The sequence below is a fragment of the Cynocephalus volans genome, chromosome 10 (assembly GCF_027409185.1).
Source record: "Cynocephalus volans isolate mCynVol1 chromosome 10, mCynVol1.pri, whole genome shotgun sequence".
Classification (NCBI taxonomy): Eukaryota; Metazoa; Chordata; class Mammalia; order Dermoptera; family Cynocephalidae; genus Cynocephalus; species Cynocephalus volans.
In genome coordinates, this window is record NC_084469.1 from 37,688,825 (window position 1) to 37,711,660 (window position 22,836).

General features: G+C 47.1%; 1 protein-coding gene across 1 annotated transcript; it reads right to left on the bottom strand.

The window, feature by feature from the left end:
- Positions 1-22,076: 22,076 nt before the first annotated feature.
- TMEM238L (transmembrane protein 238 like) lies at positions 22,077-22,316 on the bottom strand. Its single transcript, XM_063109490.1, has one exon. It carries the CDS (start codon positions 22,314-22,316, stop codon positions 22,077-22,079), a length of 240 nt encoding a protein of 79 aa, XP_062965560.1.
- Positions 22,317-22,836: the final 520 nt, after the last annotated feature.

Sequence of the window (22,836 nt, forward strand, 5' to 3'; positions counted from 1 at the left end):
CCACGTCTGTTTGTTGAGGCAATTTTCAAGCATACATAAAATACAGGTGATTGTATAATGGATCTCCATGTATCTCCAGGAACATCCATCACTCAGCTCCAACAATTATCAGCATTTTACCGATCGTGTTTCATCTATCCTGCCCCTACCCCTATTTTGTGCTGTGTCATTTTCAGCAAATCTTGAATATCATGTTATTTTACACTGGGTATTTTTAAAATTTCCTCAAGTGATTTTAATGCTGGCAGGGATTGAAATGCAGTAGGCAAAGCCTCTAGTGGGAAAATGCTTAAGCCATTTTGGAGACCAAATCCTTCAGTCTTTGATTTGGAGCCTAAATCAAATGAAACCTTGGAATCCATCTGACATAGATGTACTGTTTCTTCAATTTCTTTGTGCTGCATGGTTATTTACCATTAATGGTAAGTAGCTCTTGAAATAAGAAATAGTATTATTTAGCTAGACTGAATTTTCATGAATTTTTTCTTAGTTCTTCAAAATCTATAAACACTGACAATGTTGTTTTAATTTTCATGACATACCCATAATCACAAAAACACATCACTAACACTCTAACAAAATTCAAAGATCTTTAGATCCTATCTCCAAAGGCCAGTATGCAGCATTCCTGGTCAAGACCCCATCTAGGACTCAGTGGTCTGGCACCTTCTATTCAAGCCCTTCCATCTCCCCTGGACCCTGTGCTGCTTTGACTGAATGCTTCAGATCAGAGGCTTCTAGTGGTCCCACATTTGCCAAGCCCTGGCTTGAAGTCATCTGCAATGCAGCAATAGGTTGTGAAAAACTGGTATCAGATTGATCTTTGCTCTCAGTGGAGAAGAAGACCTCTCATTTGATGAGAAAAAGAGAAAGAAAAACTATTTAAAATATTTATCATTTTTTCCTTCGATGAATATTTATTGAGCATCTACTATGTGCCAGATACTGTTCTAATTGTTTGGAATACACCAAAGAACTGATGCTGGAGGAAAGGGTCTGGCAAAGCCCAATAGCCAGCCTCAATCCACCCCATCCTCTGACCAGGTTCTTGACTCTGCCACAGGAAAGAATTCAAGGGCACAGTCACAGTGGAAAGTGAGAACAGGTTTAATGTAACACATGAGAGAGACAGATTTCACAGAGAGAGAGCAGCCTAGCTCTAGAGACTGAGCAGGGCCCACACCAAGTTTAATACAAAAGTAAGAAATACACACTTAAAGTTTAGTACAGAGCACAGGCTGACTCAAGAGAGTGAGTAGCCTCTTGCAAAGTAAGATTGATACAAAAACAGAGAAATGCACACTTCACGGGCAGAGTGAGGGCTGGCCCCAGAGAGAGTGCATGACAGCCCTGCCTTCTGTCGGGATTCAGCTTTTATAGTTTCACTATCTTTCATGCTATCTAATGAATATTCAACGAAGGGGATGGTTCCCTGTTATGTAACAGAGTCTTGCACATGCTCAGTTGGTCTCCTTTTAGGGCATGTTCATTGGTCAAATTCTATCACATGCACTGAACGGGTTCAAGAATATTCTGTGCTCTTTAGCACCTCTAGTGGAAGGTTCATTCAAAGAATAAATTTCACTTTACTGAGGATGCTTGGCTATTAGGGTTATATAACCCCATTCTACTGAGCATGCCCGGCTACTGGATTTACCTAAGTCAGCCCCTTGTGGTTTCAATTTCTCTTGTTGGTGCCAAAAATAGGCCCAACATACAACAGTAACTCTTAACTAGAGCAGGGCCCAGGGGAGGGGCCTGAGACCTTGGGGAGTGGCTTGAAACCCAGAGGTGTGTCCTGAAACTTGAACCCAGGGAAACTGGTCACCTCCTATCTCAGAACCGAATAGATGAAGATCCCTGCCATCATGGAGTTTACCCAAGTGATTATGCCATACGTCCCCAAACAGCCCTGCAGTGTGTCTTGCCCACATGTTTATTTTGCTATCCCTGTGGTCAGCAGTTTCCATTATGCCCACCCTGAAAAACCCTTGTTTCAGGAGGATAGGACTATGGAAAGCAGCTACAAGCAAAGGAACATAGACAAGATGGGAAGTGGTATATTTCTGAGACATTTTGCCCATCATCCCAAACCCAGGTTGGACTGAGTCATTTGGCAGGTAAGTTGGAACTTTTGCAAGAGAGAATGAAGAGATGAGTGCCAGAAGCACAGACAAACACAAGGGCTCAGTTATCTGGTAGAAGATGCAAGGAGAAGGGCTCAGGACACACACCAGTGGGAGTTGCGCATGCCTGTATATGTAGGAAAGCATCATGATCGATGGGCAACATCCGCCGTGGAATATGGAGAGGGGAGCAAAGTAAGCAGACGGTCTCTTAATACCTGGGCTAAATTTTGTAACCCCTCTCTCTCTGTTCAATTCTCCCACTTCTCCCTGCTCCCAGGGATCCACTTTCTGCAACTATAGCTTAGTTTTCATTTTCTAGAGTTTTACAGGGAGAGAATCATATAGTATGTGTTCTTTTGCATCTGATTTTCACTCAGCATCGTTATTTGGAGATTCATCCTTGTTTCCTGTATCAGTAGCTCATTTCTTTTTATTGCTGAGCTGTGTTCTATTGTATGGACATACAACAGTCTGCGAATCTGTTCACCTATTGGTGGATTGGTGGATATTTGAGTTGTTTCTAATTTTTGGCTATTACAAGTAAAGCCGCTATAAATATTTGTATACAAGTCTTTGTATGGATGTATGCTTTCTCTTCTCTTGAGTATGTAGGTGGACTGAAGTGGCTGGCTGGTATGTTAGGTACTTGTTTAACTTAAGAAATGGCCAACCTGTTCTCCAAAGTGGTTATGCCATTTTATATTCCCATCAGCAATGCATGGAAGTTCGAGTTACTCCTCATTCTTGAACATCTTTTCATGTGCTTCTTAGCCTTCCATATATATTCTCTTTGGCGAACTTGCCTATTTGGGGTTGTTTACTTTCTTTTTGCTAGGTTTTGAGAGTATCTTATATATTTTAGATACAAGTTCTTTATCAGAGATGTAATCTCCAAATATTTTCTCTCTGTCTGTATCTTGTCTTTTAATTCTCTTAACAGTGCTTTTTGCAGAGACATTTTTTTTTTTTTTTTTAAAGATGACCGGTAAGGGGATCTTAACCCTTGACTTGGTATTGTCAGCACCACGCTCAGCCAGTGAGCGAACTGGCCATCCGTATATGGGATCCGAACCCGGGGCCTTGGTGTTATCAACACCGCACTCTACCGAGTGAGCCACGGGCCGGACCGCAGAGACATTTTTGATAAAGTTTTAATTTCGATGAAGTCTAATTTATCAGTTTTTAAAAATGGATTATGCTTTTGATATCATGTCCAACAACTTTTTGCCTAGCCCAAGTTAACAAAGATTTTCTCTTATGTTTTTAGAAGTTTTATAGTTTTTGGTTTTTAGGTGTATGATCCATTTTGAGTAAATTTTTGTAAAAGGTGTTAGATACCAATCAAAGTTCTTTTTTTTTTTTTTTGAATGTAGATATCTGGTTATTCCTGTGTCATTTACTGAAAAGACTACCCTTTTTTAAATGAATTGCCTTTGCATCTTTATAAAAAATCAGTTTTCCATTATATTTGTGGTTCTGTAGTAGGACTCTTTATTCTGCTGTATTGATCTAATTACCTTTCATTATGTCAATACCACAAGATCTTGTTTAGAATAGCTTTATCAGGAGTCATGAAATCAGGCAGTGGTAAGCCTTTTGCATTTTCATGTCAATTTTAGGACAAACTTGTCGATTTCTTTAAAAAATTTTTGCTGAGATTTTGATTGGGATTGTTTGAATCTATAGATCAATTCGAAGGGAAATCATATCTTAAAAATATTAAATCTTCTGACCCATGAATATGGTATATCTATCTATTTAAGTTTTAAAAATTTCCCTTAGCAATGTTTTATAGTTTTCAATGTAAAGGAATTTTTGTTTTCTGAAGGTCTTTAACTACAAATCCAATTTCTTTAATATATATAGGGCTATTCTGGCTATCTATTTCTTCCTGAATGAGCATTTATAATTTGTTGTTTTCCAGGGAATTTGTCCATTTTATTTAATTTGTCAAACCTATTGTCACAAAGATGCTCATAATACTCATTTAATATCTTTTAATATTTGTAGAATTTGACACCTTTCTCATTCTTGATATTGGTAATTTGTGTCTCATTTTTTTCCTAATCAGTCTGGCTAGCAGTTTATGAATTTTACTTATCAAAGAACCAGATTTTGGTTTTGTTTATTTTCTCTGTTGTTTTTTCTTTATCATTTCATTGGTCTCTGTTCTGATGTTCAATATTTCCATTCGTCCACTTCATTTGGGTTTATTCTGCACTATTTTGCTGGGTTTTTAAAAGATGGAATCTTGGGTTGTTGATTTGAGGACTTTTTTCTGACATAAGCATTTGAAACTATAAATTTCCTCTAAGTTCTGATTTAACTGCATCTGACAAATTTTGATGGGTTGAGTATCATTTTTATCCAATTCAAAATACTTTTCTAATTTCCCTTATTTCTTATTTCTTTGTTTCTTCTTTGACTAGTGGATTATATAGAAATGTGTTATTTAGTTTCCATTTACATGGGGGAGGTATATACAAGGGTACTCCAAAAAGTTCATGAAAAGATTTGCATTACCTTTTAGTTGTATTTTTCCATGAACTTTTTGATGTAACCTCATATATATATATATGTACACATACATATATATATATATATACATATATCACAATACACTATTCTTATTTTTGTTTAAACAGCTAATTATCTTTTAAAGGGATTTAAATAATGAGGAAAAACTCTTATATGTTTACCGATGTAGTTACATGGGTAATCTTGGTTGTCAGTTTTATTCTCTTTAGTACTTTAAAGATGTTGCTACCTTGTCTTCTCATTTGCACCAGCAGCCCTTCACTACAGGAAATGATAAAGGAATTCCCTCAGCACATTTTCCTCCTTCTTTGCATGCCTGGTAATATTTCTGAAGGTGCCTGACATTGTGAATTTTAACTAAACAAATGCTGGATATTTTTGTATTTCTGTAAAAATCTTTAAGCTTTGCTCTGGGACACAGTTAAATTAGGGAGTAGTTTGATTCTTTTGGGTTTTGCTTTTAGATTTCTTATGCAAGACAAGGGTAGCATTTAGTCTAGGAGTAATTATTCTGCACTACTGAGGCAAGATCCTTTGGAGTACTCTGCTTAACACATGAATCATGCATTTTCAGGGTATTCTGTTGGAGCGGGCTCTCTTCCTACCCCTGCCAAACATCTTGCAAAGTCCCCTCTAATCTTCTCCATGGTCTTTCCCCAGCCTTGGGTAGTTTCTCTAGACATGCGTGCCTGTCGGTACTTTACTGAGTAATCTATGGGGACCCTGTGCAGATGTCTCCTCTCTTATATTTTGCGTTTCAGTCTGTTGCTAGTTTGTTTCTTTGGTTTTGGTTGTTTCAGGCAGGAGGGTAAATCCAGTCCCCGTCACTCCATTTGGCCAGAAGTGGGTCTTTATGGTCTACTCCTAATTCTGAGGGTTTCAAACTTTGATGTAAAAATCACTCAGTGAAGCTTCTTAAAATGCAGATGCTCCTATCCAGCAACACAAGGTCTGCAGAGGGAGCAAAGAATCTGCATTTGAGCGAAGGCTCACTCACCACGAGTTAGAAGTGTTGACCTCAGACCTCCTTCCACCTTTGGCCAAAAACTGTAGTGTACTTTTTAGAGCTTAAAGTGCTCCGGAATCAGATTGTTTCCAATGTCATCTCTACTTGTCACTACCTGTAATCTTGGACAAGTTTCTTAACTTCTCTGGATTATCTATCATAACAACCTTGCAAGGTTATGATAGGATTAAAGGGGATAAACCATGGAAAGTACAGGCATGTGATAAACACTCAATAGACGTTAATTATTATTGAATGTGTTATTTCATTTGATAGTTATGAGAGCCCATTTTACAGATGAAATTGGAGCCCTAGAGGGGGCGTAGTGACAAAGTCATTTGGCCAGCAAGTTGCAGAGGTAAAACTGGAACCCAGGTCTGACTTCTAGCTTTCTCTACCTCAGTTGACTCTGTTATCTAAGTGGAGGGTTATCAGCAAAGGGAGAGGGACACAGGTGTGTGTGTGTGTGTTTAATAATGAGGGAAAACTTTGCATTACACTTTGCATGAAGGACTAGTCAGCTTTTAACTTTTAATGTTGGGGGTCACCTCCAAACTATGGGGTTTTATATTCTACTAAGTCCTAGACCGTACTCCAAATTAAAGCCACCCTGTTGCTGGAGTTCCTCTGACGCCTCTTGCATGCCTCTTGTTCTGCCTCTACCATTCAAGGAAGTGGAAATATGAGTGAGTGTGTGAGTGTGTGTGTGGGGGAGGGTAGGACTCTGGATTTATGATCTGGTTTCTTTGCTGCATCCCTCACTTCTCCCCACCTCCTGTCTGCTGTAGTACAGCACATTCAGAAACTCTTCAAGTGTGAAGCTATTTATAATGCAGGGTAGGATCTATTTATGGATAAGGTAAGTTGTAAGCACACAACCCCAAACTACTGAACTTGCTTGTTGGTTCAGGTTTGTAGCATTTAGCCTCTCATTCCATGTAATCCACCTCTTCAATTACCTTTTCTTGCTTTTACACTTTAATTCCATCTCCAGAACTTCTCTGAGTTCTCTTTGTAAGCTTCCTTGACTTATGGGGAAGTAGGGTATGTTTTTTTTCTTTAGTACAGGGTCCACTAAACCTGTTTCAAAAGTTATGCATAAAAAGTAAGAAGACTTTCAGCATAAAAAGCATGAAGACTTTCACCAAGTAGATCAAGAGGAATTTGGAATGGAGGACAGTAAAAATACAAGCCATACAGATTTAACGTAGAACATTACGTTGATTAAAAATCAGGGCTCTTTGCAGTTTGAATCATTTGTGGGACAGGGTGTGACGGGAGGGATTTGTAGGTGTTCGTCCATTATAGCAGCTGGTCTAAGTTCACCTGCGTAATTGACCCCTGACGATCAGAGTATATCAACTGTAAATAATAGCAATGATAAGTGGATTTTATCTCTGGAGCCAGTTTCAAAGGCTTGGTGATGGCGCCAGCAGTCCTGGGTGGAGGCCACCTTGGTGCCCCGCAGGAGTTACTTGACCTTCATTGATGCCTTCTGTTGGCACGGGAGGCACGTGTGGGGTGGCTGTGGCTCATGGGCCAGGTGTTTTCCATTATCATTACAGAGTTGACTTCCCTGAGTCCCCCACACTTCCCTTGTCCCCCAAGAGTGTGCTGAGGTGCAGCAAATGGGGAGAGGAGAGAGAAGGGTGGAATGAGCGAAGCTTCACCTGAGCCTTCTGGCGACGGGGTCAAGAGACGCACCCCATTTTATCACATATTTACACCTGTCCCAAGTCCCTTGTGTATGTTACCCAGCACACATCTCACAGCCATCCTCTGGAGTACACAGTGCTGGCGTTAATATTCCCGTTTTATAGAAGGGGCATAGCAGGCTTACTTGAGTGCACAGTCTGGTCCATGCTTGCTGACCAGGGGCTTTGGCTCATCCTGGAGGGTCCTTGTTTTACTGCCAGCCCTTTTCCTTCCCCCACAGAGGAGACATGGAAGGCCAGAAAGGACAAGCAGTAGGTCAGGCATCAGAAGATGTGGGCTCCAGTCCAGGCCCCATCAGCAGCAGGCTGTGTGGCCTTGGTGAGTCATTTCACATCCTGGAGTCACTGAACATCTCAACTTTCCTAAGTAGAAAATGTGGAACATGGACCAAAGTGGCACTTTTTGGTCTTGAGTAGGGGTGTTCGGAATGGCAGGACTTGCCTGGCTGTCCACCAGGGTGACCTTGGCACACTTCCACCTGTGATGGGCTGAGGAGCCTCCTGGGAGAGAATGGCTGCCAACTCTGAGAATTCCTTTCTGCTGCGCTGGTGGCCCTTGGGGCCCCTATCATTGTGCTGGGGGAAAGTAAATCTGCATGTACAACGATGCCGATTTTACTTGTAGATTTGGGGACATTTTAAAGGTAGTGAACAAGCACAAATATATCATAGAGTAAAAGGCAACATTGTACAAACTTTAAAGATAAAAAATGATTTTTAGCACATTCTTTGTGTGAGGCAGGCCTGTCCCAGATCCATCCCTAGGTCATCCCTGGTTCTGCTGTCTTCTGTCATTAAGATGTGTTGGTTGACAAGTGTCCTAGGCAAGGCAGGAGGCAGGCCCTGTCAAACCTGCAGCCAGGAGCAAAGCCATAGTCATTGGAGAGGAAAGGGATGCTGAGCCCTGTAGTCTCCATCGCTTGATGTGCCTCCCAGCTCCGCTGTCCCGTGAATTCCCGTCTGAGCAGGGCCTGTGGGTGGAAACAGGAAACATCATTTCTATAGCACTTTGCATCGCCTGAGCAGCATGGCTTTGAGATTCCCGTGACAAAGGGGAACACCAAGGCACAGGGGCTTGCTCCTCCCCTCTGCCACAGACCACCAAGCAGCCTGGAGTCTTCTGGTGGATTCAGTGGTGGAGACTGAAGACTGACTTTGCAGGAAGTAGAGGTGGGGTGTAGCAGGGGTGGCCACATTGGGAAAGATAAGCAGCAGCCTGCCTGCAGACCTCACCTGGTTAGTACTGGCCTTGTTTGTGAGTCTGTGTGAGGTGTCCTTTAGAGATTCCCGGAAACTGGATGGGAGGGGAAGGTGGAGTTTGTGGACGGATGAAGTCCTGAGCTAGCTGAGGACCGGGGAGTGTGGCAAGAGCCTGTGAGCATTTGCCTGAGTGCTCTTCACTTGCCGCCTTTGCTATAGGAGCACTCGGGGTCTGGAACCTCTGGTTCCATTTGTTCCTCCCAGATCCCTTGAGGCTTAGGGAAGCTGTAGTGGAGTGTTTTAAATGTTCCAAAAACTCTAATGGAAATCATAATACATCTGTTTTCTGCTTTTTGCATTCCCGGTTATAGATGTGTTTGATTAATTAATCATGAGGAAATGAATTAATTATTTCTTAATGATTACAGTCTCTTTGGCAGACAGCATATTTCAAGTCAAGGGAGATTGGACAGAAAAATAATAAAGATGAGTCTTGATGTTGACTAGGTTGGGAAGTGGCACAGCGCCCGAAGCCTTTTAGGATTGTTCCCAGCCCGGAACACCTTCCAGGATAGGGCGGCACAGTCTAGAGCTGCCAGAGGCTGGTGGGACCCGTGGTACAGCAGGAGAGATGGAGCGGAACAGATGTACAGCCTTTTGTCCCTATCTCTGTAGACTCAAGAAGAGCAAGAGGTGGCACGTGTGAGAGTCACATTAGGGGGTCCCATCTCTCTTTTCTGAGTCCTTATGCCCAAGACAGATACTTTTTAAAGGGGCAGCATGCCTCCTGAAAGAAACAGGATTGTTCAGCCCCGTGGTTCTCAAACTGGTCTGCATCAGAATCCCTGGGAGGACTTTTTAAAATGCAGACAAATGGGCCCAACTCCCAGAGTTTCTGATTTGGTAGGTCTGGGGAGACCAAGAATTTACATGTCTAATAAGTCCCAGGTGAAGCAGCCACTGCCGGTCCAGAGGTACCACAATTTTTTTTTTTTTTTTAAAGATGACTGGTAAAGGGATCTCAACCCTTGGCTTGGTGTTGTCGGCACCACGCTCAGCCAGTGAGCGAACCGGCCATCCCTATACAGGATCTGAACCCGTAGCCTTGGTGTTATCAGCACCACACTCTCCTGAGTGAGCCATAGGCTGGCCCCAAGAGGTACCACACTTTGAGAAACCCTCTTTTTTTCCCCATTGACTGTTGACCTGAAAGAAACTGAGCCCAAACAGACAAAGCATAGGATTTATTGAGCCAATGTGACAATTGCAACCGAGGAAACGCATAGGTCGGGTCACCCTGAGGAATGTGCTCCCAAGAGGGCCAGCAGAGCTGAGCATTTTATAATCACAAGAAGGGGAAAGAATCAAAGGAGAGAGAGAGGACAGCCCTGACTTATCACTTCATCAATTTTTCTACTGGCTGTACATGACATGTAGATTTGGGATTGTTACTAGGTTACAGCCTACATGCAGGGGTCTAGGGTAAGGGTTACAAGAGGCATTCTAGGCCACTTTATGACTTTCTGGTGCCATCACCTCTGCTTCTGAGTGAAAATGGTCATGTGAAAATGTTTTCCAGGATGTGCAGATGTGAGTACTCACTTATCCCAGATCTCCCAAGGCGCTGCAATCTAGCCGAGCTGGTCAGAGCAGCTTTTCTTGTCAACTCCTTCTCAGTTTCTCTATTCCACAGATTTTTCATCCCCATTCCCCATCCCGGCTTTTCATTTTCCCCTTAACTATTTTATTTCCTCAATCCTTTCCCCTCCCCACCATCCTCTCCTGCTTCCTCCCTCCTGCTTCATAACCAGCCCCAGCAATTTCCCCCACCATACCTGACTTTCTTTCTAAACTTCGAAGAACTCGATTTTCTTGAAAATTGCAATGCAAAAGAGACAGGAGGAAAAACAAGTCCATCCCGTATCTGGCCAGGACACCGCTTGTAGGCGATCTGTGACAGTGTGGGCCAGCCAGGACGTGAGGTTCCTCACAGCTGATAGAGCTGCCGGGGGCTGGTGCAGCCTGGCCCTGACTCCCAGTGACAGTAGAACGAGGTTTGCTTTCCTGTGCCCAGGGATAGGGTTGGGAAGATGGGGTCACTCAGAGGGCAGCTTTCAGTGAAAGTTCAGCATTAGAAATTCTTTCGGGTAGAAGTTCTAAGACTTGAGCCTGCATGCATCAGACTGCCCTGGAGGACTTGTTAAACAGCCATTGCCCGCCCTGCCCTCAGAGACGGTCATTTAGCAGGTCTGGGATAGAGGTTGGGCGACCAACCATCCTGGTTTGCCCAGGACTAAAGAGGTTCCCAGGATGCAGGACTTTCAACATTAAAACCAGAAAAGTCCTGGGCAAACTGGGATGAGTTGGTCACTCTACCCAGGGCTGAAGACCTTGCATTTCTAACAAGTTCCAGGTGAGGCTGGTGCTGCTGGTCCCTGGACTACACTTCCCAGGCAGCTTCAGAGGCCTAGAGCTGGGTGTTGTGGCCCTGGACTCTCTTCAGAGTGACAGGCTCCTGGCAGGGACCAGAGTTGAGACTCCAAATAGCTGCAGTCAGGGAGGTAGATGTGGACTTGGTCAAGGACGGCCCCAGAGTCCAAGATTGATGGGGGTTGGGAAGGAAGAATAGTCAGAAAGATGGGATCAGGGGTGAGAGGACATCCAAGCTGAGACTGTGTGTGTTGGGGCATACCCCAGTGCATAAAATCTGGGGGGTTTCTGTCCTCCTCACTGTGGGATAGGCCTGTGGTTTGGGCCAGAAGTGAAGCTGGGTAAAGAGAAAAAAGTTGTTCCTGGAGCTAGAGCTAGTGCCAGAGCAGCCAATTTGGGGAAAGAGAAGCAAGAAAGGAAAGAAATAGAATAATTGTAAACTGGACGCCTATATTTGGGAAGCAGAGTTAGTCCAAGTTTTGTGTCTAAGCTGTTGACTTGTAAAATAGTGCATAGAGTGTATATGCTAATTATTTCTTCGCATGCTGACTTCGGAGTTTTGGGGCACATGGCCCTTGCAGCGTGGGGCATTGCAGAGAGGTGGCCTGGGGCATGGTGGGAGTCTGTACTCTACTACCCCCTCCCTTCTCTAAAAGTTACCAGCTTCACATGCTAAAGGACCTTCTAGTAGGAACAGTCTTTGGGACCCAGGAGGAATGAGGCCTGAGGTGACTGTTGAATAAAGCGGAGAATAAAAGCCTGACACCATGTGACTGCTGTGGAGTCAGTGACCGCTGGACCCTCTCTTCGTTTCATCCGCAAAACCTTGGCATTGCCAGACTCATATTCAGCTTTGCTTTTCTGAGCCTTTCATCCCAATGTCCCTGACAAGGGGCGATTTATTGTTATCCTTGCTTCCTGGCTGGCCCCTATGAAGAAACTTCTAGGAGTCTTGGAAGAACCAATCCAGCTCACAAAAAAGTTGATTCAGCTATTAATTGGCACTTCCTCTTACATTTTTCTGCCAGATTATCACTGTGTCTACTAGGAACTAACACAGTCCAAGTCTATGCCGGTTGCTTCCAAATGCTGAGATGCAGATTTCAGTATCACACTGAGCTTTTATTTATTTATTTTTGAAATCCAGTCTAACCCTTCTTATAGCTCTTCTTGCCTGAGAACAAACACAGACTGCGGGAAGATGAAGGAAATGCAACGTACCTGTGTGAAGCATCTGTTTCAGAGCAAAGCTTGTCTGCCTGATCCCCTTTATGCTTATGGTTGGTTCTTACACAGAAGGTTCTTTAGCCCTTCATGCAAATACATTTCTGAGCCTGCCTCAGCAGTGGGAGGCTCAGGTTGTGATCCAGCCAGGATAAGCTCCCCTTCTCCAACCTACCGTGATTTCACTGAGAGATGAGTTGAATTGAGAGGCTTTGAGGCTACTGACTGGGGGTGGGCTTCCCTTCCATCTGGTAATCTCCCCTAGGCTTTGTGCGTCCTTGTTAGTCATGTCTGTGAGAAACCGTGGAAAAGAGGTGGTGTAAAGTGCAGACTTGATTATTAGTGGCCGACTTTACGTAGCTTTAAAAATGACAGGTCCTATGGTCCTGGAATCATTACTAGACTGAGGAGATGACCTAAGATTTACAGCTCAAGATTTTAATTTCTACAAAGGGGAAATGAGACATTCTAAGGTATTTGCCAATTCAGGAGGTTGCAGAAGTCTCAGAGGCCAATGCTGAGTCAAATTTGATATTCCTGGTTGTGAGGTCATTATTATTATCTCCTTATAGGTGAGAACCACCTGTATGGTCACTCAGCCTGTAAGTGGCAGAGTGCACTGAGTTCATGTCACTGAAAAAGCCCAGCTGATTCCCAGGGGAATAACTAGGAGGAAAGGCCACAGAGACAGGCCTGGAGGGCTGTCCCATTCCCAGCCCCTTGGGAGAATTTTCTGTGAGGACAAACCAGGTCAGGTCTAGCCAGGCTCCATGTGGCCCTGTCTGGTGGAAGCATAGCCCCTCCTGTTTTCTCCTCCATCTCCAAGCTGTGCTCAGCGCTCTGGCATCTGAAGTGACACAGCAGTGTGGAGGCCTGCTCATCCTGGGCACACGCAGGTTGATGCTGAAGTGTGAGAAGCGTGACTCACCTGTGCATGAGCATGTCTCACTTCCTCTGGCCAAGGCCCTGCTTGCGTCCTTGTTCTGCCTGAGGCTCAGCAGGGCTGGAGAGAAGTCAGCCAGCCATTTATGGAGGGGAAAGAGGACTTGACTGGCAGCCTGGAGACCTGGGCTCCCGACCTAGATCTGCTGCTTTTCTGCTGCTTGAACTTGGGGAAGCCCCTTCTGCGGGTGCCAGTGTCTCCATCTCTAAAATGTCGGGCTTGCTCGAGATCTTCATTCTTCAATGTGTCATGGGGACAAACAGAAGCTGCAGCATCACCTGCGAGTTTGTTAGAGATACAGAGTCTCAGGCCACTCCCCAGACCTACTGAATTTGAATCTGATTTTAACAAGATCTGCAGGAGGTTTGCAAACAGTTGGAAAAGTGCTTCTCTGTGATTTCTAAGATTGCATTTGGGCTTGTGTTCTCTAATTCTGTACCACAGGGAGTCTCTGAGCACTGTCCTTGCAGATGGGTGCTCAGTTGTGGACCCAGCTTTCCCCAGAGGGACTACCCTCCAGTTTCCACGTGCACTGCTTGGTTGTGTCTCCTGGTTGTGCCTCCTCGGTTCTAGCTCTTAAAGGTGATTGCTGGGTAGCTGATGCTAAATTCCAGGAGTCCCTCTTCTGTGGGCCTCCCTTTTCTATCTGCAGGCTAATTCCAGGGCTAGCAGGTAACCAGCTGAAACTGAATTTAATTCACTCCCTACTCCTATTATTACAGATTTATTCTATACTCATTCTCCAAAGCAGCATGTCCTCTAATTCAGGAGTTCAACAAATGCCCTATATGGAGAACCATTGTGTATGCATTTAACTGCATCTAACTCGCATGCTACCAGCCAGACAGAAGAGGGAGGAAGGAGGATGTAGTGTGGGAAATTCCCTGGCATGAGTGGGAAGGTGAGGCCAGAATCGGCGGCTGCTCAGCTAGTCTCAGCTCTCCCAGCCTCTCTCAGATGTGAACACGTGCTCTGGGCTGACTGTGATCCTAGCTTTTCAAGGTTTGTATATTTTGAACAGCACAGTTGCTGCCAACTATTGCATTTGGAACCCAGCCAAAGAACAGAAAACAGTCCCATGTGTAGAATTAAAAAAAACAACAGTGTTGGTCTCATTAAGAAAAGTTACATGGCTTCCAACACAGTGTCTTCCTAAGGAATTTTTAAGGGTGATTTTGATAACATGTGACTTTTCCTTTCCTGCTAACTTTACAACCCCAAGTAAGAGGAGCCAGCCCCTCAGAGTATGTAGTCAGCTCAGACACATAAGAAATTTCCCACTGGGAACATCAGTAGGATTACTGGTAAGGATCACTGAAGAAGGTTCCGAGTAGGAGCGGAATCTTTCTTCTTAATGCCTTAACTAGGCTGTTCTTTCATCTCTTCAGGTTTCAGCCTAATTCTGAGAAGCCAGGCTGGTGGCTGAGTGCCGAGACGCCAGAAGATTCTGTGGTGTGGGGATAAGCCGTGTCCTGTCTCCATCACACTGTGCTCTATGCGTTCCTTCCTTGGAGGGGCTGTACTGAATGAAGAACTCTAGGATTTGCACCAAGGCAGGGTAAACTAATGGGAAGAGGATGCCCTAAAAGTGGGAGTATGAGAATTCTTATGAGATCATGCAGACTCAGAAATACGTTACATCACGTTAAAGCATAAGGCAAATCTACTTCTTTATTTAGGTAATTACCAAGAAACACATACACTTATAGTGTGACATATAAATAAAAATTACAAAATTAGACTGGGGGAAATATAAGTTAGTGGGCAGGTCCAGTGTGGGGGATGAAGCCGAGCTCATCGATCTGACCAGCCTGTGAAGGTTGCCCTAGAGTTGCTGCAGTTGGGCTGAACTTGACCGGATGAAATTTGTGACAAAAAACAAAGCCCTGCCCTTAAAGTCATAGCATGCATGACATAAAAATAGCGTAGCAGAGGCCTAGCTTGCTTGTTGGAAAAATGCCTGGAGGGTTTCAGCTGACTCAAAGCTCAACAAGAGCCATGGGCATGGCCTGGCTGTGCCAGTGGGTAGGGCTGCATTAATAGAGCACAGTGTGTCTCCACTGAGGGAGGAGAGTCCTCTTGGACATGGCACTGGCTGTGCATTCGCCTTTGCAAGCAACATACTGCAATATGCTATCCTGTGCCAACCAGATGGCATCAAAGGATGGAGAAGGTGGAGGCCTCCCGGGGCTCACACAGTCTATCCATAGAGCCGAGGTGGAGAGAGAACAACAATGCTGTGTGATCCGTGCTTGCAGGAGATCCTGCCTGAACTTTTGTGCTTGGTTCTGATAGTTTTTCAAAAGAACATTGACAAGACAACAGCAGAGGGTGAGACTTCTCTTTTGGTGTCTAAGCTCCCTGCAGGGCTGCTGCCATAAACAACTCACTGAGGGAACTTCAGAGCATTTCCAGCCTTCTATAAATAGCTGGGGTGGTGGCGGTGATGTCCACAGCCTGTGCAGGGGTGCTGGGCTCGTGGAGCCTAGAACCTGCCAGAAGCCTGGCGTTCGCAGCCACTCATGGGTGTTCTTGCGGGAGCTTTGAAAGCCTCAACACTGCAGCCCTGGTTCTTCCCAGATCCTGTTATAGGATGTCCTACAAAGAGAAGGCATCTTCTTGGTTCGATTCTTCTTCATTTGACAGGACCTGTGTCGAGTACACAAAGATGAGATGTATCAGCCCAAGACTCAAATACACCACTTCAAGCCCATGGGTGGTGTAATAAGCATAGTTTTTGGAGTCACCCAGATTTAGGTTTGAATTCTAGTGCTTGGTCTAGCCCTGAAACCACTTGGAGACTGTTTCCTTCACCTGTAAAATAGGGATTTGAATCTCTGACAGAGTTGTGAGCACTGAATGTGATCATGAAAATAAACGATGGGCCCGGTAAAGACCAAGATGCTCATCAAATCTTAGTTCCCTCTCCCCACCCTCCTTGCAGGCGAAACTAACACATCTCTCTGGGGTCTGGATTCTGACCCCTACTTCTGGACGCGGCCAGAGATCCATTTTCATGTGTAACTTCGACATCCTCTTCCTCTCCTCCGTTCTTCTCTTCAATTTTCTGTATCCCTCCCTCTAAAAAACTTCTGCCTCAAGCCAGCTGTGCCATCAGGCATTACCCTGCCACTTCATTTCACCACCAGATATTTCAAAGACTGATCTGCACTCCCACCTCGTACGTCTAAACAGCCACTCCGTAATCGCACTCACCTGATTCCTGTCCTTACCATTTACTGGTAAAGGCACGTTGCCAAGTCTGACCACCTCTCTCAGGCTCCAACCTTCTTCACGGCTCTGAAGCGTTGAAGGTCAGTCCCCCCCACTCTCGATATTATGTCCTCCTTTGTCCTCTCTGCCACCTGCACAGGACCACTCCCTTATTATTACTGGGAACTTCCATTGGGCCTCCCCAGCCTGCCTTTTTTCTCCTGTTCCCAAAATGCAGGCACGGCCCAAGGTTCTGACCTTGGCTCCTGTGGGAAACATAGTGTCTAGGCCAGGGTCGGCAAATGTGTTCTGGAAAGGACCAGGTAGTAAATATGACAGGGGCAGGCCACATGGTTGCTGTTACAATTATCCAACCCTGCCCTGGTAGCATAAAGCAGACATGGTCAGTACCTAAGTGAATGAGCTTAGCTGTGTTCCAGTAAAGCTTTACTTACAGAAACAGGAGAGGGGCCGGATTTGGCTCCCGGGCTGTAGTTGCCAACCCTGGTCTAGTGGAAAGAGTATGAACAATACGATCAGATACACCCGCTTTCATAGTCTGGCTCCATCACTGTCCAGCTCCACCATGCTGGACAAATTTCTCAATGTAACCTTCCTTCCTTCCGTTCTGCACACAATGCCACCTTCTCTTCCTTGAGCAGAGCTTGGCTGTTTTGCCCCCCAGTCTAATGTCATTGAAAGCTCCTCCTTCCTTACCAAATCCCCACCTGGTGCTCAAAGTCCAGCTCGGTCAGGGCCGGCACTGAAGACCCCAGTCCCCAGTCACATGTCTGCTCAGCCCTCCCAGGTCACTCATTCTTTCGTTTCTGCAGTCCTCCCCTCTGCCTGCATGGCCCTCCCTGTGCCATCTCTGCCTGTCACGTTGTTACCTGTTCCTCAGGAGCCAGGCCAGACATCCTATGCCTGGCACAGCCCGCGCCCCTGGGCCAGGTGGCTCTGCCCTCCCTCAGCACTGCTGTCCCCGCCCCAGCAAGACCGGCTGATCTCCAGGAATGCATTCCCCGAATGCTTATGCCAAGTGCTGGGTGCTCGCTTTACCTCGCTCTTCACTTTAGAAACCCCTGGAGATATCAGAGAAGCTTTTGGCCACCTACACGGCCCCCCACCGCGTCTAGGCAGGCACGGGCACGGTGAGTGGTGGCAGGGGCCTTTAAACTGGCTCACTTTGAACTGCCTCGGCAGCTCCGCCGGCCTCCTCCATGCAGAGAGGAGAGTCTGTGTGTTGGAAAAAGTCGGTGGGGAGGAACAAGTTTGGCTGTCCAGGACTGGGGGCTGTGAGCCTTCCACGCCCTGTGGCTTCCGTTGTGGGGTGATGGGTTGTGTCTGTCTGTGAGTGCGTTTCTGGGTGTGTATGTGGAAGGCGTGGGGGGTGTGTGCATAGTGTGGGTGTGGGTGTGGAGGATGTGTGAGTTGGGCTTGTGTGAGTGTGTGGGGGGCGTATTAGCTGTGCGTGAACACGTGTGTGCAGTGGGGGAGGGATGCGTGTGTATGTGAGGGGGGTGTTCCTGTGTTTGTGAGGTGAAGAAGGGAGACGTGTGTGTGTGTGTGTGTGTGTGTGTGTGTGTGTGTGTGTGTATTGCTGGGGTGTGTAGTCTTTTTTTTTTTTTAAAAGATGACCGGTAAGAGGATCTGAACCCTTGACTTGGTGTTGTCAGCACCACGCTCTCCACAGTGAGCCACCAGCCATCCCTATGTAGGGATCCGAACCCGTGGCCTTGGTGTTATCAGCACCGCACTCTCCCAAGTGAGCCACGGGCCGGCCCTTGGGGTGTGTAGTCTTGGACAAGAGTTCTCACCTGACTGGGCCTGGAGACTTATCTCCATCTGTGGGAAATGCCCAGCAAGAGGAAAATGGAGCAAACAAAGGTCCTGAAAATACAGCAACCAAGTGATAAAATCAAATGGTGGGATGTCTCGCTGGGGACACAGTGGGGCTGTAAAAAGGAGCCACTTGTCCTGAAACTTCTGGGGGCTCTGGGGTTTGGTGGCCAGGCTGCCCTCTAGCCTCCGGGGAACCGTGCAAGCAGCAGGCTGAAGGCTGGCAGGAGGCCAGGCCCCTGCTCTGTCCTGAGTCGGGTTCTGTATGGGACCAGGAATGTGACCTCCTTATCTCCAGGGCAGATCCTATCAGCCTCATCTTACTGAAACTTTGAAGGACATGCTAGAAATGGTGGCGTCAGGCTCTGAACTCAGGAGTCCACGTGCTGTTCTTTGCTTTTACCCCACTCTGAGAACTGCAGAGCTGGTGAAGCCAGTTACGATCTGCTGTAAATCATGAATACGATGGGCGATTACACGAGGCCAAAGGGCACGGGACGTAAGGGAATTGGTATGTTTCAGCATCAGAAGCTTGTGTTCACGTGGAGGCCTACATGCGGGTCCAATGGGTGAGACTGCCGAGCACCCCGCTGTTCTGGGTGAACGAGTGTGTTGTGGGGTGGGTGGGGCTGCTGGATTCCTGCCCCCTCACTCTGCTCCAGCCCTTCACCCCCTTCCAGGGGTCTTCACAGAGCTCACTTTGAAACCTCCCCTGGAGACCAAATCTCTCATTCTAAAGGGAAGTAAAATGACTTGCCCAAGGTCATGGGTGGGTGGCAGCTCCATAAGAGAGCAGCTTCCTGAACAGCCAGGTCCATCTGTCACTAACCTGTCACTCTGGGCCAGCCTGAGATGTTGCATGGGACTCAGGGACAGAGGGAGCCTCCGTGAGAGTCTGTGGGACAGTGATTCTGGGGACTGAAAAGGTGAAAGTGCTGCTTGCATGCCTGCCTGTATTCAACAAAAATTACAATGGATCTCACAATTCCCGAAGTCCGTTTGAGCTTGGGCAAAAGCCTGGCGTTCTAGAGCAGCGTTCACTCTCACACCTACTGAAAACTCTTAACGCTGCATGCCACCTTCACAATCGATCATGATGCTTAGGGTGTCTACCTTGGAGGAAGGTCTCAGCCACTGCTATGTTCCAGGTACCTGCCTCATGACCGAGGCTTAGCGGAGTGCCCTTGCTTTATGCAGTCATCACTTGCCTAGTGCTAAGCAAATATGAATCCACTTAATCTGTGCAGCATCCTTATGAAGTAGGGGCTGTTAGCACCATCTCCATTTTACAGATTTGGAAACTGGAGCATGGAGAGGTGAAGTCACTTGCCCCAGGTCACATAGCTAGGAAGGAACAAAACTGAGTATAAACCATACAGTCTGGGTATGGCCCACACTCTTCACCCATGGGCTGCTGAACTTCTGTTCAAGGCAGGAAGGATGTACAGGGCAAGGAGCCTCACCTGGGGGACTCCATGCTATTTGGGCACATGTCTTAGCTTCCCAAATGGCTTTCAACTGGTGATAATACTAACTCTTTTTTTTATATATATATATATAAAAGATGACCGGTAAGGGGATCGCAACCCTTGACTTGGTGTTGTCAGCACCACGCTCTCCCAAGTGAGCCACAGGCCATCCCTATATAGGATCTGAACCCACGGCCTTGGTGTTATTAGCACTGCACTCTCCCGAGTGAGCCACAGGCTGGCACTAATAATACTAACTCTAACCTGTGCTGTGCCCAGGGTGGTCTTTTGGAAACATAGTTCCAATTATGTCAAGCCCCTACCCCTGCTTACGTCTCTTCAGTGTCTTCTTACTGTTCTTAAAGTAATGCCCCAAATTTTTCAGAGGGCCCTAAAGGCCCTGCTACATTTCACCTCTGCCTACCACAGGGTCCTTACTCTCTGCTGCACCTTCTCTCTGCCCTTTGATCTCCCCGCTGTCTTTTATTTCCTGCTACCCCAGGACCTATGCCCAAGCCATTGCCTCTCCCCGAAAGACTTTCCAGTCAGCTCCTTTTCTTCCTTTGGCATTCAGCCTAACATCACCTCCTCCGTGAAGCCTTCCCTGACCCCACCTTCCGGGTCAGTTTCTCTGTTGAACGTCCTTGCGGCACGATTCTCTTCTTCTTCCTGGTCCTCACCTGACTTTGACATTGTACTTCTGTTAGTGTGGCTGTTTGGTTAATGTCTGTCTTGCTTCCCAAGAGTAGAGACCCCATATGTCCTGTTCTTCATGGTATCCCGTGGGCCTTGCACAGTGCCTGACACATTTGGGTAAACTAGCAAACAAATCGGGGTCCCTTCTTGCTTTAAAGGTTCATGATGCAAAGTGTGAGCTGACCCCACCACTACCAAATTGAAAGACACCAAGGTGCTCAGGATTTGGGCCCTGGGTCAGTTTACTAACCCCAGATTATGTGTTTAGTACCAACGCTCGACATTCATAAAAACCACGTCGTTTGCAAAGAGCCTTTTCCTGCCTTACCTCTTTGCTGTCCTTCAGCAGCAAGGGCAGGGAGTATTATCCTCATTTCAGGGGTGGGAATACAGGCTTAGAGTGTGATGCGGACTGTCCACTGTCACCAGCTAACAAGTGGTGAGCTCAGTCAGGACCCAGGTGCGCGGACGTCTCACCTCTTTCCACGTGGTCTGCTGGGTACACGTTTACCCTGCCCTACCAAAACCTCCTCAGTTTGCTGCCTTCCTCTCAGTTCTGAGAGTCAGATGTAACCTCTCAGAAAAGATACAATTTTACTTCCTTCTTCCTACTCAGCAATGACCTTTGATCCTACACCATGTAATCAAAAGGGAGTGCCTGGCTGCACCTGAGTGCAGGTCCTGGGGAGAAGGGTGCAATGATCAAAGCACCCAGGGCTCCGATTTCAGTCCCCTGGGGCAGCTGCCCGTCTCTAGTTCAGGGTTGTAAGGGCCAGATCAACACTATCTTTTGGGCTCCATCTCTATGTGAAAACTCATAACCGTCTGCCTCTTTGGTTCCATGCAGTCAACTGAGCCACTCGCCTTCTGTGACGTACAGCTTGGCCGATGACACCCATGAAGCCAAAGTCTCTTGACTTCTGGATCCCCCAGGCTGGCCAGGGCACATGTGTGGGCCGCCTGTGAGCATGTGTGAGGAGGGTGGGCTGGGGCGCTGCTGACAGAGGAGGCAGGTCCCGACCCTCTCCTGGGGGCCCAGCAGGCAGGGGCAAGGAGGGAGCTAGTGAGTAGGGCCATTCTGGGTGGGTGGTTCTGCTCTGCTCCCACCAAAGCCCAGCACCCCCCTCTCCCCACCCCCCAGGAATACAAGGGCACGGGCAGCCTTTGGGAACTTTCTATCCTGTTCTGGTACTCAAGGGTTTTCTCAGCAGGGGTTCTCCCCAGCAGAGAATCAGGTGGGCTGTTTTCTCCCAAGTTCCAAGCTGAAGGGATAGCTTCCCATTCTGCGTGGCAGAAGAAGAAGGGGCTGAAGAGACCCTCTCTCCAGCCTTTGTGAGGAAAAGTGTCCCTACCCAGAGGAGAAAACACCTGCCCACATTCTCCTGGCTGGTCCACTGTAGGACTGACCTGAGCCCAGGTTTACACCGTCCCCAGCTGGAGTGCAGTCATCTGGCTGTTTGCCCACTCAGCTTCAGGAGGCCCTGGCTAACCCCTGCCCGTCTGAGCGTCCATGGCCACCCTGCCAGGCAGGTCTTGTGTGCACTCACCTTGTCCCAGTGGGGCATCCGGTGGGAGCTGCACCTGGTGAGAGCTGCATCTGGTCGCTGCCTGACAGCCCCAAGTTCACAGACATGCTGCATATGGTGCCCAAGTCCCTCCTCTGCCCAGGCCAAACTACAAGTCCAGCTTATCGAGGGACACCTCGATGTTGAAGGTATACCAGGCGATCCAGAACAGCAGGCTGAAGGCCAGCATCAGGGCTCCCGTGTAGACCAAGAAGTCCCAGAAAGTCAGTGTGGCAAAGATCCCCAGCAGCAAAATGACCAGGCCCACAGCATCAAGCAGGAGGGCGAGGATGAGGAAGACTACGCAGCGCCCGAGATGGCATCTTCCCCATGGCCGCCCCAGGAGCATTGCCCGGGAGGAGCTGGAGGAGCCCAGCCGCTCTCCCGGGGGTGATTTGCATGGGAGGGTGCCGTCCTGCCTGGGCTGCCTTCTCTCCCCGCTGGGTGTGAGCAAATGAGAGAGCCGGCACGCCTCGGAGCCACAAGGAAGTACACGTGGGTCTCCCTTTATGAGTTCGCAGCCAGTGGGGCAGGATATTTCTTAACTGTTTCATGGCTCAGGAATGATCCCAACCAAAATAATCTGACATCACTGTTAATTGGGCTGGTTATCACTAGGACCGTGCAGCAGGGGAGTCAGGGTGCCCTGGGGTGAATCTGCAGTGTCAGGGGTCCCGTGGCCCTGGAGGAGGGGCTGTCCCGTGCCTTGTTCTCTGACATGCAAGCCAGAGAGCTTGAGCATACTGTTTCTGAGACACAGTTGGAATCATCTGATGTGATAGGGTGGGTGTTCTCCCCCCAGTCTCCCCCCCACACTCTTCCTGGTGGAGAAAGGAGGTTTTATGTAAAGGACGTGGACAAGAATTTGT

Coding starts and splice junctions, on each gene's coding strand:
- TMEM238L (XM_063109490.1), bottom strand. CDS start 22,316: ATGCTCCTGGGGCGGCCATGGGGAAGATGCCATCTCGGGCGCTGCGTA.